We start from the raw sequence: 18,350 nt of genomic DNA, 5'->3' as shown, positions 1-18,350 counted from the left end.
AACTGGTGTGGAAAGAACAAAGGAACAGCTTTGATTCCTTTCAGGAGGTACTAGGAGCACGCATTAAATTCTAAGTAACTCACATCTGTGCACATGTCTGGCCAGTCTTCTCTAGCCAATCAAACCACTGAGTACAGAAGGATGAGCTCTCCAATTACTTTTCTGACTTCTTATCATGTCTTATGTTTATACAGGTGGAGGGGCAATTTCCAAACTTTTTGATTATTGGACCCTTTTGAGATGTGCTACTGAACACTGCTTATATCAACTTTGCTTTAGGTCATACTGTCAGTCAATTCCAGGTACCCAATGTGTGAGAAAGTGGAGTGTAGCAGTACGATCTGAATTTATTTCCCATTTCTGCCACTAGCTGAGTGACCCTGAGTGTCAAACTCTGTGAATCCAGGTTCAAGAATAATCTCTAAGATTGAGTCTACAAAACACTGGAGGTAGGAGGAGGTGGAAGCCTGGGAGGAAGAGAGATTAGGTAATCAGAGTAATTATTATGGTTTTAGGGAATAGCATCTTCAAGAACTATATGTGAGAAGCAAGCTTCAAGCTTGCAGGTAATTGTAAGCAATGTTTTTATACTGTTAAATATACAATAGTTGTCATTTTAATGAAACAGGTTTTGCATTTTCTTGATCTAAGAACTAAAATATACATTCTAATCTTCTTTTGTTTTTTCTCTCTTCACCATCTAGTTCTCAATTTCAGAGATGAGTAACATAAAGAACTCTTTGACTCCTTGGGCTAAACATTTATTTTCCTGCTCATTAAGTTATTTGCAGTTTAGGGCTTTCTCCTAATGCCTCCAATTATGACACATTCTCTGTGCTTTCCGAGAGAAAAAGTGTGTACACAGAATGCCTTTCTCCCATCCCTGGGACCCTAGCACAGGAAGCCTATAGTTGTCAGTGTTCTGACAAAGTTCTTGCTCCCTCTGTCATCCCCGAAGGCCAGCATCCAATGTGAGATTTTGGTCACTAGTGCCATCTAGTGGTAGGGACAAGGAAACTACTGTCTGTAAGTCTGTCTTTTTTTTTTTTTTTTTTTTTTTTTTTATCACTTAGTCTAGGTATGAGTACATCCATAAAAGCGACATCTGTTTTTTTTGTTTTTTTTTTTTTTTTTTTTTTTTTTTTTTTTTTGTAAGTCTTTCTTAACCCAGATTCCATGAGATCCGAGCCGAGATGGGCTGGTAGCCATTGTTCACCTTTAAGTTAGGCTGGAGAGTTTCAATAATAGTGATTATAACATTTATTACAGTATTGATTTCACTCAAGAAAGAAATTCTGGTAATACTTTATACTGGTATTTAAAAAATATTTGAAATTCATAAAAATAGAAAAAAACAGTGAAATATTTAATACAATTCAAATAATAACATAAACATGCAAAACGTCAAGTAAACCAAGTTAATAAAAAAAACATTAAACCTGCATCGTCATTTTCATATAAATCACCGTGGCCCCAGCTGTGCTGCCTCCTTGCTGTAGCCTGCATGGTGGGCAGCCTGCATGGTGGGGCTTCCTTCTGAGTGAGGCTTTCAGGGCACCACTTTTAGGTGGCTCCTACACCCTGGCCAGTAACTCAGAGTTGCTGCTGTTTTAATTTCTCTCCTGCACAGTGTGGGAAAAGACTGCTCTTCTGCGGGGAGTAATCTGCCCACTTCAGAGGGCTTCTCTTGCCAGATTCAGGCTCAATCTCTATTTTGAGGGGATGAAAAAGAAGGGGAAGGAAGAAGACTGGCAGAAAGCAAATGGAAGTCGGGGTGTAAGGATTAGAGAGAGGATTTGGGAGAAAGTCAAGAAGGGAGAGTAACACTGCTGACCAGTGTTTGAAATAACAGTGGCATCAACATGGTATTGCAATCTCCCTGTACCCCAGTGATGATTCTGTCACATATCTCCCAACTTTTGATTTTTTTCCCCCTCCTCCTGAGGAGGCTATCTACAATAGTTTCTTTAAGCTATGCTAGGAAGAGTCCACCACAAGCCGTGTTACTGCTTCATCAGCTGGACTGTAGAGCCACTCTGATGTTTTAGGAGTCGTCAGCTGGATTCCCAGAGAGCCTTCCTGGGCACTGCCTGAGCCTTGAGGGAAGGGGTAAGGGCCGTCCACAGCCTCCTGCTCACCTGCTGTACTTCTGAGAATCCTGTGGCCCACTGTCCCCTCACTTTCAGCGGCCACTTCACCAGGGAAGTGGGCTGGTGGGGAGATGCAGGATCAGGTTGGCAAAGAGGCCAGGGGCCAGAGCATGGAAATTAATGTTTCTGTAGGTGCTTATCCACAGTGGACAGGCTCTCCATGAGTCCATTTGCAACAACAGCAGAGGAAGGGTTGCCCAGAATGCCCATCGATGAGGAGCACTAAAATCTAACTGGAAACATGAGAGAGTGAGGACACCTGCATCTACTGAAACTCTTCTCAGGGAGGGTGTCCCATGCAGTGGAGGAAAACCCAAACGGGCTGTGGAGGGATGGGGTGAGATCCTCAGGAGAAGCCTCAAGTATATTCTCAAACTCTTGCCTAAGGAGAGGGGGAAGGCCTGGTTAACGAACCTTTGGTCTTGGTGGGGCAGGTATAACAGTTTGGGGACGGAGCTGAGTTGCCTAAGACGCAGAGGAGAGGCAGCATACTCTTCCCTAAATCCTTTCTCCACACAATCATCAGTCTCCCTCTAAAAATGCATGATAAAAAAGAATATAAATACTGGCCTGTCTGGGGCACCACATGTCTTGGTGAAACTCTGTATAAGGCAGACATCAGCCAAGACAACCTTGGGAACAGCAATGCCCCCAGGCGTAACTAGTCCTTAGGATCTTACAGACGCGGACATTAGTGGGGGAAGCCTTTGCACCTGCGGCCGCCTTGCTCCAGAGATGGTGGCTGTGGCGGCCTCACTCTCGGGACTCAACTAAGAACTGTTTATGGAAAAGAAGCTGGGTGACCTTGGGTAAGTTCCACACTCTTTCCCCGCTTTGTGTTTTACCTAATTCACTCATTCATTCAACATTTATTCGTGTCTGTTGTGGAATAAAAACTGTTGGGCACTAGAAACAGAAAGGAATGAGGCAAGGTGCAGAGAAGACTATGGCAGACACATGGGTTGCGTATTCAAATCCATCTTCCTCTACTTCCTCCTTGACAGAACACTCATTTTGTTTGAGATGGTAATGTGCCTGGTTGAATACTTGTCTTCAGAACCTCTTCTGTAACTAGTGCTGGACATTAAAATGTAAACCCAAGTCCAATGACAGGGTTTCTAGCAAACTATCACTTCCCGATTAAAACGTGACAGGTATAGCTGGCAACATCCCTTACCTTTTCCCTGCCTTGAGCTTGGAGGTGACAGGTGGGGCCTTAGTGGTCATTTGGCCACCATAAAGGAAAAGACCAAAAGAATTACAGAGATAATGGCTGAACACTGTCAGGGCCAATGAACAATTTACAACTGCTTACCTCAGATCTTGCTATGTAAGAAAAGTTAACTACCATTTGTTTAAGCTATCCTTAGTTTAATGTTATACCTCTTTGAGCCAAACATATTCCTACTTGATCCAGAGACAAATGTATAACAGAGGAGTGTTGTGGATCTGTAGAGGCAGAGATAACTAGAAAGGAACAGTCAGAAGGCAGGGCAAGAATCAGGGAGGGTGGAGCTACAGAATCCAAGGGAGGAGACAGCTAGGTATAGGAGGGTGGTTAACAGCAAGAAATGCAGGAAAGATGTCAAGAGAGAAGATGGCTTTAACAATGAAGAGGCCCCTGGTGATTTTTGACACAGCGGTGTCCACGGAATGGTGGCGACGAAACAGAGGATGCAAAAGGGTGAAGTGACTGGGAAGTGAAGGAAGGGGGCAGTAATTTACACCAGGGGTCTCTGCCCTGCCACCTGGTTTTGTAAATAATGTTTAATCGGAGCCCTGTCACACCCATGCATTTTAGTACTATCCATGGTTGCTTTTGGTGCTACAATGGCCGATGAGTAGTTGAGATACAGACTGTACAGCCCACAGAGCCAAAAATATTTACTATGTGGTCCTTTAAAGAAATCATTTGCTGACCCCTGATTTAGACCATTTTCCTACATGCTTGGCTGTGCAAAGCAACAAATGGCCAAGCAGCCAGAGGGAGACATAAGGTTGAAAGTTTTGCTTTTGTTTTTAATTTTAAAGAGATGGGGAAGACCCTCTAGGGCAGTTGCCAGTGCAGAGGGAGGAAGTGAGGCACTGGAGAGAGGGGGCTTACCCGTCACAGAAGAGCTACTGGGGCAGAGTGAGAGCACAATGTGAGGGGTTCCATAGTGAAAGGATGCTGTAGGCTGCTCTCTCCCACTAGGGGTGCTTAGAATAAATTCATAGCAGGGGCATGTGAGGGACACGTTTGCAAGAACGTTCAGAACCCGCTCTCTTCTCTGCAGACTGTAGAAAAAGTGAGGCTAAAAAGAGAGGGGATATTCTGCCAAATTGTTTGGTCTCTCGGGCCATAGTTTCACCACCAGTAAATTGAATTTTTATCTGGGGATTGAAAAGTCTAACCAATCAAGAATTGTACAGCACTCTGCAACTATGAAATGTCACTGAAATGTTTAATAACAGAACGCTCCTGACCCCAGGATGCTGTGTGGATTAAGAGGCAGATGCTTTCATAGTGATGAAAAGCTTTGTGTAGACATTACGTCTTACTAACTACCATCATTACAAAAGGCAGGTAGCAGGCACAGTGAACATGAATCATGTACGGGCACAAAACCAGGCAGTTTGAAACTGCCTTTTATTAAAATAAAAAGAGGTTGTGCATTTTTTTTTTCTCTAACCTTAGGAGACTGCAGCAGGTATACAGTCATTTAGGTTTTAGTTTCAACCTTTTCTTCTGCATTTGCAGCAAAGAATCACGAAATATTAGAAGTGGATGAATCCTTCAATAACACTAATGTCAAGGGCTCCAATCAAGATGGCAGAGTAGGAGGATGTGGAACTCACCTCCTCCCACAAATACATCAAAAATGCATCTACAAATGGAACAATTCTCACAGAACACCTACTGAACACTAACAGAAGTCCTCAAACCCCTTAAAGGACATGAAAGATCCCCATGTAACCAGGTAGAACGAAAGAAAGAAAAAAAAAGAAAAGACAAAAGGAAGCAGGATGGGACCTGTGCCGGGGGGCGGCAGGGAGAGCGGATAAAGAGGAAAGGTTCCCGCACGCTGGGAAGCCACTTCACCAGTGGGGAGATCAGCTGGGACAGAAGGGGAGCTTCAGAGGCTCACAGGAGAATGCAACAACCAGCTTGTAGCAGGCAGAACAGAGAGAGACTTGCACAGACAGTCCACACCACTGCCCTGTATGCCCCAGCATGGGACACGTCTGCTGGTATGGGTGGGGCTGGGTGCTGGAACTCAGGGTTTAGAGAACAGACCCGGGGAAAGGATTGTTGTTGGCTGCGCGGAGACAGCCTGAAGGAGGTGCAGTGTGGCATAGCTGGAACAGGGGTGTCCGTGGAAAAAGCCTGGGCCTGCCACAAAAGTGAAGCGTCGCTGTTAAGTGGTGCATGAAGGGAGGGGCGGGGCTGCCATTGAAGCCACCTTCTCCATGTGCCGGCCCCGCCTCCGCGGGCTCTATGAGAGCACGCCCCAGCTGCTGCCTCGGGGCACTGGGAGCATATGCCAGCGGGCTGCCCACTCACAGAGGTGGGGCTGAAACAACAGCTGAGCCCCAGGGGCCACGCACCTTAGGAAGTAGGGTTGAAATCTCACCCCGAGGTTGTGCAAGCCACAGATTTACACCTCCACCACTGGCTTTGTAAATTTAGTGCCTGCAGGACATCTGAGTAGACAGCAGGTGTGCCTACAGCTGGCATGGCTCTGGCTTAGCAGCTGTGGGCTTTGTGGGCACGCGCATGGGGGTGCTGGGCTGGGCCAGGGTCTGAGCTGCCTCCATAGCTGACTTTGGTGGATCTGCACTGGTGGCCTTGTGAAAACAATGTCTGAGGGACACCAAGGTTGAGACGGGATTCCCAGGATTGAGACGGGCCAAAGGCAGTGCCAACAGCAGTGTACTTTGTGAGCCCGCACAACAGGCGACAGGTGATACAACAAAGCACACTCACTGGCGAACAGCTCTGGCAGAGGAATACTCAGTGGCTCCTCTCCCAGTGGGAGTGCTCCAATCCCATCTATCTCACACTGCAGCTCATAAATGGATCTGGGGGCTTCTACTCCAACGACTAGGGAACAGACCCGGCCCCTGACAGGGCAGTGACAACCACAGAGCAAAGAGGAGGCCCCACTCAATATCCAGTGCAGGCTCTGGTCACCGTGACACCAGTCACTCCTCCTATCAGGGGATAACGGCCAGCACATACTGAGGAAAGAGGCGGCAGACATCCACACTAAGAAGAGCCCTCGCACCAAAAAATATTACGCCCACACAGGCTATACGGGGAAACTCCCACATAAAAGTAGCCCTCCAAGACCACAGTAGATAATTGTGTCTCCTAAACTCATAGAGCAAGAGAAATATAAGTAAAATGAAGCAGAAGAACCACTCCCAATTAAAAGATCAAGAGAATTCCCCTGAAAGAACAATGAAACAGACCTCTTCAGTCTAATAGACACTGAGTTCAAAAAGGAGATAATAAAAATACTGAAGGAATTAAGAAGGACTATTGATAGAAATGCAGATTACTATAAAAAGGAACTACTGTAGAAACTATGAGGAGGAGCCAAGAAAAATTAGAAAATTCACTCGCCGAGATGAAAGCTGAGCTAAAGGTAATGAATAGCAGAATGAATAATGTGGAAGAATGATTAGAGGGACTTCCCTGGTGGCACAGTGGTTAAGAATTCGCCTGCCAATGCAGGGGACACAGTTTTGATCCCTGGTCTGGGAAGATCCCACATACCATAGAGCAACTAAGCTCGCCTGCTACAACTACTGAGCCTGAGCTCTAGAGCCCATGAGCCACAACTACTGAGCCTGTGAGCCACAACCACTGAGCCCGTGCGCCTAGAGCCCGTGCTCCACAACAAAAGAAACCACTGCAGTGAGAAGCCTGCACACCTCAATGAAGAGTACCCCCCCTCGCCACAACTAGAGAAAGCCCGTGTGCAGCAACGAAGACCCAATGCAGCCAAAATAAATGAATAAATAATTAATTAAAATAGATTTAAAAAAATAAGGCAAGTAGATATAGGAAGTGGTTAACATACTTGAAAACAGGGTAATCACAAAGCAAAAACATGCAATGGATTAAAAAAAAACAAAAAAAAGAGAACATGAGTATAATACAAAAGAAATTCATGAAACCACACAAAAAAGGAAAAACAAAAAGAAAGGGACAAAGAAGAAATATAAAAGCAACGGGAAAATAAAGTTTAAAATGGCAATAAATACGTATCTATCAATAACTACCTTAAATGTCAATGGACTAAATGCTCCAGTCAAAAGACACAGAGTGGTATACTGGATTAAAAAAACAAGAGCCTACATTATTCTGCCTACAAGAGACCCACTTTAGGGAAAAGGACACACAAAAATTGAAGTGAGGGGGTGGAAAAAGATATTTCATGCAAACAGAAATGACAAGAAAGCGGGGTTGCACTACTCACATCAGACAAAATAGACTTTAGAACAAAGGCTATAAGGAAAGATAAAGAAGGACAGTATATAATTATAAAAGGATCAATACAAGGAGAGGATATTACACTCCTCAACATATATACACCCAATATAGGAGCACCCAAATACATAAAAAATTACTAACAGACATAAAGCGAGAAATTGATAGGAATACACTCACATCAATGGAAAGATCTTTGAGACAGAAAATCAACAAGGCAACAGACATCTTAAATGATACAATAGCATAGTTAGACTTAATTGATTTTTTCAGGACATTACATCCAAAAAAAGCAGAATACACATTCTTTTCAAGTGCACATGGAACATTCTCTAGGATTGACCACACACTAGGACACAAAACAAGCCTCAACAAATTTACGAGTATAAAAACTATTTCAAGCATCTTTTCTGACCACAACAGCATGAAACTAGAAATCAATACAGAAAAAGAAATGACAAAAAAAACAATTACATGGAGACTAAACATGCTATTTAAAAACCAATGGGTCAATGATTAATTTAAAGAAGAAATTAAAAAATACCTTAAGGCAAATGACAATGAAAACACAACTATACAAAATCTATGGGATGCAGCAAAAGCAGTTCTTAGAGTGAATTTCATAGCAACACAGGCCTTTAAGAAAGAAGAAAAGTCTCAAATAAACAACCTAACCCAACATCTAAAAGAATTAGAAAAAGAGGAACAAAACAAAACCTAAAGTCAGCAGAAGGAAGGAGCTAATAAAGTTCAGAGAGGAAATAGAGATTAAAAAACAATAGAAAAAAAACTCAATAAAATCCAAGAGCTGGTTCTCCGAAAGGGCAAACAAAATTGACAAATCTCTGGCCAGGCTCACCAAGAAGAAAAGAGAGAAGACTCAAATAAACAAAATAAGAAATGAAAGAGGAGAAATCACAACTGATACCTCAGAAACACAAAAAACTATAAGCGAACAATTAATATATCAATTATATGAACAATTATACATCAACAAATTCGACAACTTAGAAGAAACGGACAACTGTCTAGAAACATACAGCCCACCAAAACTGAATCAAGAAGAAACAGATAACTTGAACAGACTGATGATTAGAAGTGAAACAGAATCTGTAATTAAAAAAACACCTCCCTACAAAAGTCCTGGGCTAGATGGCTTCACAGGCAAGTTCTACCAAACATACAAGGAAGAACTTACACTGATCCTTCTCAAACTCTTCGAAAAGACTGAAGAGGCAGGAACACTCCTGAAGACATTCTAGGAAGTCACCATGACCCTGATATCAAAACCAGACAAAGACACTACAAAAAGAGAAAATTACGGGCCAACATCTTTGATGAATATAGATGCAAAAATTATCAACAAAATATTAGCAAACCCAATCCAACAACACATAGAAAAGATCATACACCACAACCAAGTTGGATTCATCCCAGGGTCGCAAGGATGGTTCCAGCAAACACAAATCAATCAACGTGATTTGCGTGTGTTGAATCACATGATACACCACATAATAAAAGACAAAAACCACATGATCATCTCAATAGATGAAGAAAAAGCATTTGATAAAATTCAACATCCATTTAGGATAAAAGCTCTTACAAAAGTGGGTACAGAGAGAACATATTTCAACATAATACAGTAAGTCCTTGACATACGAACCTTCAAGTTGCGAACTTTCAAAGATGCAAACGTGCATTTGCATGTCCAATCACATAAATTATTCTATTTGAGGAGGCACTGTTAGTTTTTGAGGCACGGGACCCGAACGTAGAATGGTACACAAAGGCTGCAGGAGCCATTCAGAATGCAATCCAGTGCTACTGGGCCATCTATGACGAGAAAAAAAGAGGTACTATCCAGACATCACTGGATCATTTTTTCAAGAAGGTGGATAGAATTGAATCCAGCAAAAAGCCAGAACCTGTGCCATCAACATCAGGTATGAGTGAAATTGCAGTTTGCCCTTGTCTCCTATTGCTGATGATCCTTCAGCTCTAACATCTCCCACCTCCTCTTCCTCCTCCAGTCAGTAACTCTTCTTGCCTGTTCACTTGATGCCAGCCCCGTATGGCAGCTGTTGTACTGTACTACTGTACTTTTCAAGGTACTGTAAGATTAAAAATGTTTTTTTTTTTTGTTTTTAATGTATGTATTACTTGTGTGAAAAGTATTATAAACCTATTATAGAACAGTACCATATAGCTGATTGTGTTAGTTGGGTGCCTAGGCTAACTTTGTTGAACTTATGAACAAATTGGACTTACAAACTCGCTCTTGGAATGGAACTTGTTCATATGTAGGGGACTTACTGTAAAAGCTATTTACGACAAACCCACAGCCGATATAATACTCAATGGTGAAAAGTCGAAAGCTTTCCTGCTAAATTCTGGAACAAGACAAGGATGCTCACTCTCACCACTTCTCTTCAACATAGTATTGGTAGTCCTAGCCACAGCAATCAGACAAGAAAAAGAAATAAAAGGTATTCAAATTGGTAGGGAAGAGGTAAAAGTGTCATTATATGCAGATGACATGATACTATATATAGAAAACCCTAAAGACTCCACATAAAAACTACTGGAACGGATAAACAAATTCAGCAAGGTAGCAGGATACAAGATTAACATACAGGAATCAGTTGCATTTCTTTACACTAACAATGAAATATCAGAAAGGGAATGTAAACAGTCCCTTTTAAAATCACATCCAAAAAAGAAAAAATAGGAATAAACCCCACCAGGGAGGTGAAAAACTTATATGCTGAGAACTACAAAACACTAGTAAAGGAAGCTGAAGATGATTCAAAGAAATGGAAAGATATCCCATGCTCTTGGATTAGAAGAATTAATATTGTTAAAATGGCCATACCACCCAAAGCAATCTACAGATTCAATGTGATCCCCATCAAATTACCCATGACATTTTTCACAGAACTGGAACAAATAATCCTAAAATTTATATGGAACCATAAAAGACCCATAATTGCCAAAGCAATCCTAAGGAAAAAGGACAAAGCAGGAGGCATAACCCTCCCAGACTTCAGACAATACTACAAAGCTATAGCAATCAAAACAGCATAGGACTGGCACAAAAACAGACATATGGATCAATGGAACAGAATAGAGAGCCCAGAGATAAACCCACACACCTATCGACAATCTTCAACAAAAGAGGCAAGAATATATAATGGGGTAAGGACAGTCTCTTCAGCAAGTGGTGTTGGAAAAGTGGGACAGCCAGCCACATGTAAATCAATGATTTTAGAACATACCCTCACACCATACATAAAAATAAACTCAAAATGGCTTAAAGACTTAAAAATATAAGACATGACACCACAAAACTCCTAGAAGAGAATACAGGCAAAACATTCTCTGACATAAATCGTACCAATGTTTTCTTAGGTCAGTCTCCCAAAACAATAGAAATAAAAGCAAAAATAAATAAATGGAACCTAATCAAACTTACAAGCTTTTGCACAGCAAAGGAAACCATAAACAGAATGAAAAGGCAACCTACGGACTGGGAGAAAATATTTGTAAATCATGTGACTGACAGGCCTTTATTTCCAAAATATACAAACAGCTCATAGAACTCAATAACAAAAAAACAAACAACCCAATCAAAAAACGGCCAGAACACCTAAATCGACAGTTCTCCAAAGAAGACCTACAGATGGCCAAGAGGCACAAGAAAAGCTGCTCAACATCACTAATTATTAGAGAAATGCAAATCAAAACTACAATGAGGTACCACCTCACACTGGTCAGAATGGCCATTATCAAAAGGTCTCCAGGGCTTCCCTGGTGGCACAGGGGTTAAGAATCTGCCTGCCAAGGCAGGGGACAGGGGTTCAAGCCCTGTTCTGGGAAGATCCCACATGCCGCGGAGCAACTAAGCCCGTGTGCCACAACTACTGAGCCTGTGCTCTAGAGCCCGTGAGCCACAACTACTGAGCCTGCGTGCCACAACTACTGAAGTCCACGCACCTAGAGCCCGTGCTGCACAAGACAAACCACCGCAATGAGAAGCCTGCGCCCCACAACGAAGTGTAGCCCTCACTCGCCGCAACTAGAGAAAGCCAGCGCGCAGCGACAAAGACCCAATGCAGCCAAAAATTTTTTTAAAAAGTCTACAAATAATAAATGTTGGAGATGGGGTGGAGAAAAGAGAACCCTCCTACACTGCTGGTGGGAATGTAAATTGGTGCAGCCATTATGGAAAACAGTATGGAGATTCCTCAAAAAATTAAAAATTGAGTTGCCGTATGATCCAGCAATCCCACTTCTGGGCATATACGCAGACAAAAATATAATTCAAAAAATACATGCACCCCGATGTTTATAGCAGCACTATTTACAATAGCCAAGACATGGAAACAACCTAAATGTCCATTGACAGATGAATGGATAAAGAAGATGTGGTGTGTATGTGTGTCTATATGTATATATATATAGAGAGAGAGACACACACACACATACATACACACAATGGAATATTACTTGGCCATAAATAATGAAATAATGCCATTTGCAGCAATGTGGATGGACCTAGAGATTATCATATCAGTCAGAAAAAGAAAGACAAATACCATATGGTATCACTTATATGTGGAATCTAAAATACGACACAAATGAACGTATCTATGAAACAGAAACAGCCTCACAGACATAGAGAACAGACTGCCAAGGGGGGAGGCAAGGGGAGAGAGAAGGACTGGGAGTTTGGGATTAGCAGATGCAAACTAGTGTATCTAGGATGGATAAACAACAAGGTCCTACTGTACAGCACAGGGAACTATACTCAATATCCTGTTATAAACCATAATGGAAAAGAATATGAAAAAGAATATATATGTATAATTGAGTCACTTTGCTGTACAGCAGAAATTAACACAACATTGTAAATCAACTATACTTCAATAAAATTAAAAAAAATAACACTAATGTCAAACCATTTATTTTATGGATGATGAACAGGGGACACAGAGAAGTTATGATATTTAGCCAAGGGCCTGAGCTGGCACAAGACTCCTACTCTAGGCTGTTTTTCTCACATCAGTGCCTCCATAGCCTTACTATTATCTTATCTCAGTGGGTTTCCCAGGGCAGAGGCAGTGGGCCTCTTCTTGGAAGGAAAAAATATTATCTGGCTATATAGATGCATCTGTAGACAGCAGGTTTACCACATGATGGCTGTGCTCTGGCTGGGCCGTCTCCAAGGACACAGTTCTCAAGGGTCAGTCCCCTAGAGAAGGGACTTACCAGCTCCTTGGGGCCCTCCTGCTCCTCTGGTACAGGTACTTCTGGGAGCAGGCACGAGTCAGAGGGGCCCTGCCTAGCTTGCTCCTGTGGAAATGTGCTCTTCAGTTAACCCTCGGGTGAAGAAGTGGGGCGGGTGAGTTTCAGACCAAAACTTCTGCTCTCCATTGCTTAAATGACAAAACGGCACATAGTATATTGCCTCGAGTTTGAATGTAAAAAAAAAAATCATACAAAAACATGTTCTTAAGGTTTATGGGGTTACAAGCCCCTTTCAGAATCTAAGGGTCTTTCCACAGAAAAATGTACATACTTCATAAATTAACACATATTTCAAGGAGTCCATGGACAACTTTCCATTCATGGGCTCTTGGGGGGGTTCCTGGACCACTACCCATTACCCACCCTCCACTCACAGCTAAAATTACACTAACAGTGGTTACCTCCTAAGTGGTAAGATCCTAGAGGACTTTTCATTTTTAAAAATCATTTTTTGTATTTTCCAAATTTTCTATGGTCACCATTTTTTTGCTTAGTATAATTAGAAAAAGTGTTATATAAAAACATAAAACTACCCATCCAAAACTCCTATCACCTGTGTTCATATGTTAGCTTTCAAGCACCTCATAGCCCTTCATAAAGCTCAGACATGCCAACTGCTCAAGTGAATTTTTACGTTACTGATCCTAATACTGTTTGTACTGATACTTCAGATATGGCATATTTTACTGTACTTCGGTCTGAGATATTCAAATCTATGTATCTTATTATTGTAGGTGTTTTCACAAAACTTCCCCCAACTGAATATGTCTGAAGAAAATGTTCCATTGGCTATCTCAGTTAGTTAAAAATCTCTTTCTCTCGTGCGTGCCCTTTAATTCTTTCTGACTGCTGATGACTATTTACTCAGCTCTACAACTGTATTCTCCTCAATGTCAGTCTAAGCTAAATGGGAACCCAAAAAAGTTGTCTTGTCCAGGAGGCAGATTAGATCCCAATGACACCGGATGTAGACTCTAGCCCTGAAAAGCAGACATGGAAGGCATACTTCCAATGAATAAGCTACAATATCATAAGTAAAACTGGAACAAATGGGTGAAGTCATCTTAGAGAATTCTAGGGAATATCTGCTATAAGACACAGGAAGAATGTGCCTCAGAAATTATCTCAATACATAAGTGACATAATATGACACAGCCTTAATGGTGTTCCACCCCAGACAATGCATTCCTGTCCTCTCATTCTCCCATCCAGGTCTATGACTGGGTTTCTAAGCCAGGAGTCTCCTCTTCAACAGACAGAAACACCTCAGAATCTTATTCTTAAAAAGAGTCCCGAGGCAGTTCTCCCTGAAGGACTGACTTAAGGCTGCTAAGGATCAGGAGGGATGTAATCAACAATGTCAACAGGCCAGGCTGGCATAGCCACAGCTGCACCAGGACTGATCAGCCAGTAAGAGTTTAACAGATAGACGTTGCTCTGGAATTCCATTTTCTCTCATGCGCTGTGAGTGAAAATGGGAGTGAGAGTTGAGTGAGCCCATGATAAATGCTGAGGTGCTGCTGAGCCGAGGTCATGGAGAGAAACCTTGATTACCAGTTACTGAGATTCCAGTGAAGCTGCTACTGGCTCAGCCCTGGGAGAGTGAGCGCTGTTGGCAGGGACTGAACATGTCCACATACCTGTGGGCTGCTTGGCTGGCTAGGGCAAGGCTGCCAGTGTTGCCCTCTATAGGAGGGGCAGTCAGCCAGAGCAGAAAGCGCATGTGCTTAGAGGCAGACAACTGAGTTCACATTCAGGCTCTGCCACTTGGTAGCTATGTGGCCCAGAGCAAATTCTTTGACCACTCTGACCCTCAGTTCCTTCATCTGTAACACAGAGATATCAATGCCTATCTTGCAGGATTATTTTGAGGGTTAAATGAAGTCACTTATCTGATATGTGTTAGCAGCACTCACTAAATGGCACGGTAACTTCTTGTTCCCTAGTCAAATCCACTTGCTGCTACTCAGCCACAGTGATTTTCCAAAGCAGAAATCTGACTTCTCTACTTAAAACATTTCAGGGGCTCCCCCTTTTCTCCCAAGATAAAGAACGAAATCCTGATGATCTACGAAGCCCTGCATGTCGTGGTCCTTGTCAACCTCTCTCCCTTGCTCTCCTGTGCTCTAGCCACATGGACCTTCCTTATGCTCTCGAAAAATGTAATCCTTCCTATCTTGAAGCCTTCACACAGGCTAAAAGCCCCTTATTCCCAGATCTCACCTATCTGGTTAACAACTTCTCATAACTTCTTTGGGAAAAACGTTTCTCAACCTCCAGACTAGGTCAGGCCTCCTGACAATGCTCCCTTTACCTCTCTTTCACAGAACTTGATCTGCTTTGTAATTATATTTGGAATGACTTATACTATGCCTTAGACAGTAAGATCAAGAGGTAAGACACTGTGCTCTTTTTTGATTATCACTGACTCTCCAGGACTCAACATCAAGCACAATACCTGGCCCATTTTAGGGGCCTAAAACGTTTATTGAATAAATGAATGAATGGAAGTTCAGAGGAGGGTTGGAAAGCATTCACTATTAATCTGGTTAGTATTGATACTTCTCTGCAACATTTAACCACGTTCTGCCCCGCACACTTATTGATATTTAATTCTTCCTTTCCTTGCTGGATTTCAGCTTTGTCGTATATACAACTTCAAACGTTCCATTGCCTCCATACGACAGGCTCAGAGGAGCTGCTCTGTGTTGGGGAGATGGCATGGAATGGAAGAGAGTGTTAAACGGCCTGAACAGGAACAGAGAGAAAGGTGAACTCTACCTTGAAGGTGGCTGTGGCCTGAGATAAGAATAGGTTTCCTGTCCAATCTTTCCTTCTCAGGGGCATTTGAGTTGACCTCCCTTTGTTGGGAGGTGAGGATTCAATAGGGCAACACTTACTTGTTCCCATGAAGAAATCATATGACGTTCAGCAGGCGCCTTTTCTATGATGGTCACCTCTGTCACACCTGGGGATGATTCTGAAAGAGGAAAGAGAAAGTCTGTGGAGTTTCAGTTGGTCCATTCTCACGTATTTCTACACTAGAGGTTGACTAACTCTTGAAGACTGCTCTAGGAATACCAGATTCCTCTGAGGAGCATTTATTACCCCTGTGATAAAAGCAATTGGTCCCTCAAAGGCACTTGGTCCCATAACCTAAGACCATGTAGTCTTTCTGGTAATAATTATGCCAGTATCCTTTCTATGCATCATAAAGTTTCCCTTAAGTTTTCAGAAGGCTCAAATCTTGGTATGCAGCAATAGTCCAATATACCAGCTAAGAATTCTGGACTCCACCTATCCTAGTCTTGCTTTATGCATTCACTAGTCGTGTAACCTTACATGAGTGCTCACTTCCCTTTGCATTTAGTAAGGCAAGAATTACAATAATACTTTCCTTGATAAGCGAAGCAGAGGAAACAGAAATGAAGGTGCTTTGGAAAAGCAAAAAGTACCATATATACAATTTTTTTTCCTGCCTTCTGTTCAGTGTTCTTCCTAATATGTTCGGAAGCATGGTACTGTGGTAGAAAACCACTGTGAGCTTCAAGCCATTTGACCTGAGGTGGGTCCTTGCTATCCCCATGATTGGTTAGGATGGAAGACACTGTCTTGTCCCTTCAAGGGTGGTCCTATTTGGCACTGTTCCACGAAAGCCAAGATAGTGACTAATAAATGTCATTATTCAATTTTACAGCAGGGACACTGAGCCTGAGAGGTAAAGCCACAAAGCCAAGCCTCTGACTCCAAGTATGGGTCTAGTTGAGAAATGAAGAGCATGTGCAGAAGTCACTACATGCCCCTTGGCCCAGCCCTTTAAAGCAGTAATCCTACGCAAATGCAGAGTCTCACTTTAATCAGTCTTAGCATCCTACCGCTCCACCTGCAGTGGGACAGAAGAATACAGAATTCCTTGCCAACAAACCAGCTGGTTACATAGGGATGTCATCTGACTATACTCACAGGGTAATCTAGTGTCTAGGGCTGCAAGAGGACACACAGCTAATGTAAGTGCCTGACATTAAGTTTTGCCGAGGCATCCATTTCAAATACATCCATCTTGAATAAACAAATTGCCACTGTAGCTGTATGACACAGCTACTAACTAAGTAACTAGGTAAGGAACCAGGCCACCCCCACCCATGAAGTTCCCCTTTCAGAAAGCCCTGGGTAACTGACCACTTGAGTGGTCGCCCACCTTTTCCCTTCTCATGCCCTAATTCTTGCTCTTTATGTTTTAAATTCACCAATAAAGAGTGAACCCACAAAACCCTAGACACCAAGTCCTTGGACCCTAATAAAGACAAAGACCCGGCTCTGCCTGCTCACTCCCAGCTACCTGGCTGTGTGGCCCTGGGCATACCATGTATCCTCCAGGACCTGTGCGTAATAAAAAAATTTTTTTCGAAGTTCCCTGACAGTTGTTGCTGAGGTGTATCTTCGATCATAATAAAAACCACAATGGCTGGTCCAGCCACAACATCAGCTCCAGTCAGGGAAATGTCTGTAGAGCTCATCCAAGTAGTACAGACCTAGGTGAGTGCCTCAGGTATTCCTAGCCAACAGCATCACTATCAATAAGCTGAGACAGACACAACACACCATTCTTCAGTTTATAACAGACCTACGTGGAGGGGCTACAGGCTCACACAGAACTGCTGTGATACACTTCAGATGAGAACATCTCACTTTCAACCTTTGAACACCTCCGGGATAGGACAACTGGTCAACATACTGACCTTAAGAACTTTCATATAACAAGTTGCTCAGGAAGTACCCGCTGCAGAGACCCCGCTACCCAATACTTCAACACTGATAAAGAGGAGGTGCTGGGGGTGAGGAAGAGAGGGACGCACAATAAATTCCATTTGTATAATGCTCTACTTCTGGGAACTGGTATAAGTTATCTCATTTACTCTTTCAACAATCGTGTGAAGCAGGCATCGTGACTTTATTTTAAAGATAAGGAAACAGGCTCAGCAATACTAAATAATCTCACAGAACCAAATCTCTGACCACAGCCTCAGATACCAAGCCTAATGCTTTTGCTACCATGTTGCCTTAGTAGCTAATTCCAACATGAAGGGAAGTTTTCCCCTCACCACCAAGCAATTCTCAGACACCAGCTGGGTGTCCTACAATTCAACACAATCCTGACGCTATCTACCAGGAGAAGGCATCAGATCCCACAGGTTAAGAGCTCAGTCCCACAAAACTGCCCTTACTTCAGATGCTAATTGCAGGTCCAGGGTGTTACCTGTGCTTCTGACAGACTGGCTATAAATCAGGGGTTCCTATGATCCCCTCCTTGGGTTTGATTAGTTTGCTAGAAAAGTCAGGAAACCCCTTTACTCACCAGGTTGCTGGTTTATTATAAAGGATATTACAGATCAACAGGGAGATAAGATACATAG

General features: G+C 42.6%; 1 protein-coding gene across 1 annotated transcript in view; it reads right to left on the bottom strand.

Annotated features, from left to right (window-relative positions):
- Nucleotides 1–18,350, bottom strand: part of TPGS2 (tubulin polyglutamylase complex subunit 2) — a 56,323-nt gene that overhangs the window by 23,697 nt on the left and 14,276 nt on the right. The window contains exon 2 of the mRNA XM_024764156.1: nt 15,837–15,916. Within this exon, the coding sequence (XP_024619924.1) occupies nt 15,837–15,916 (80 nt within the window). The remainder of the gene's footprint in view (nt 1–15,836; nt 15,917–18,350) is intronic.

This window comes from Neophocaena asiaeorientalis, unplaced genomic scaffold, assembly GCF_003031525.2.
Source record: "Neophocaena asiaeorientalis asiaeorientalis breed wild unplaced genomic scaffold, Neophocaena_asiaeorientalis_V1.1 scaffold670, whole genome shotgun sequence".
In the NCBI taxonomy this organism is placed as follows: domain Eukaryota; kingdom Metazoa; phylum Chordata; class Mammalia; order Artiodactyla; family Phocoenidae; genus Neophocaena; species Neophocaena asiaeorientalis.
The sequence above is the reverse complement of the archived record's forward strand: the minus strand, read 5'-3'. Positions and strand labels throughout refer to the sequence as shown.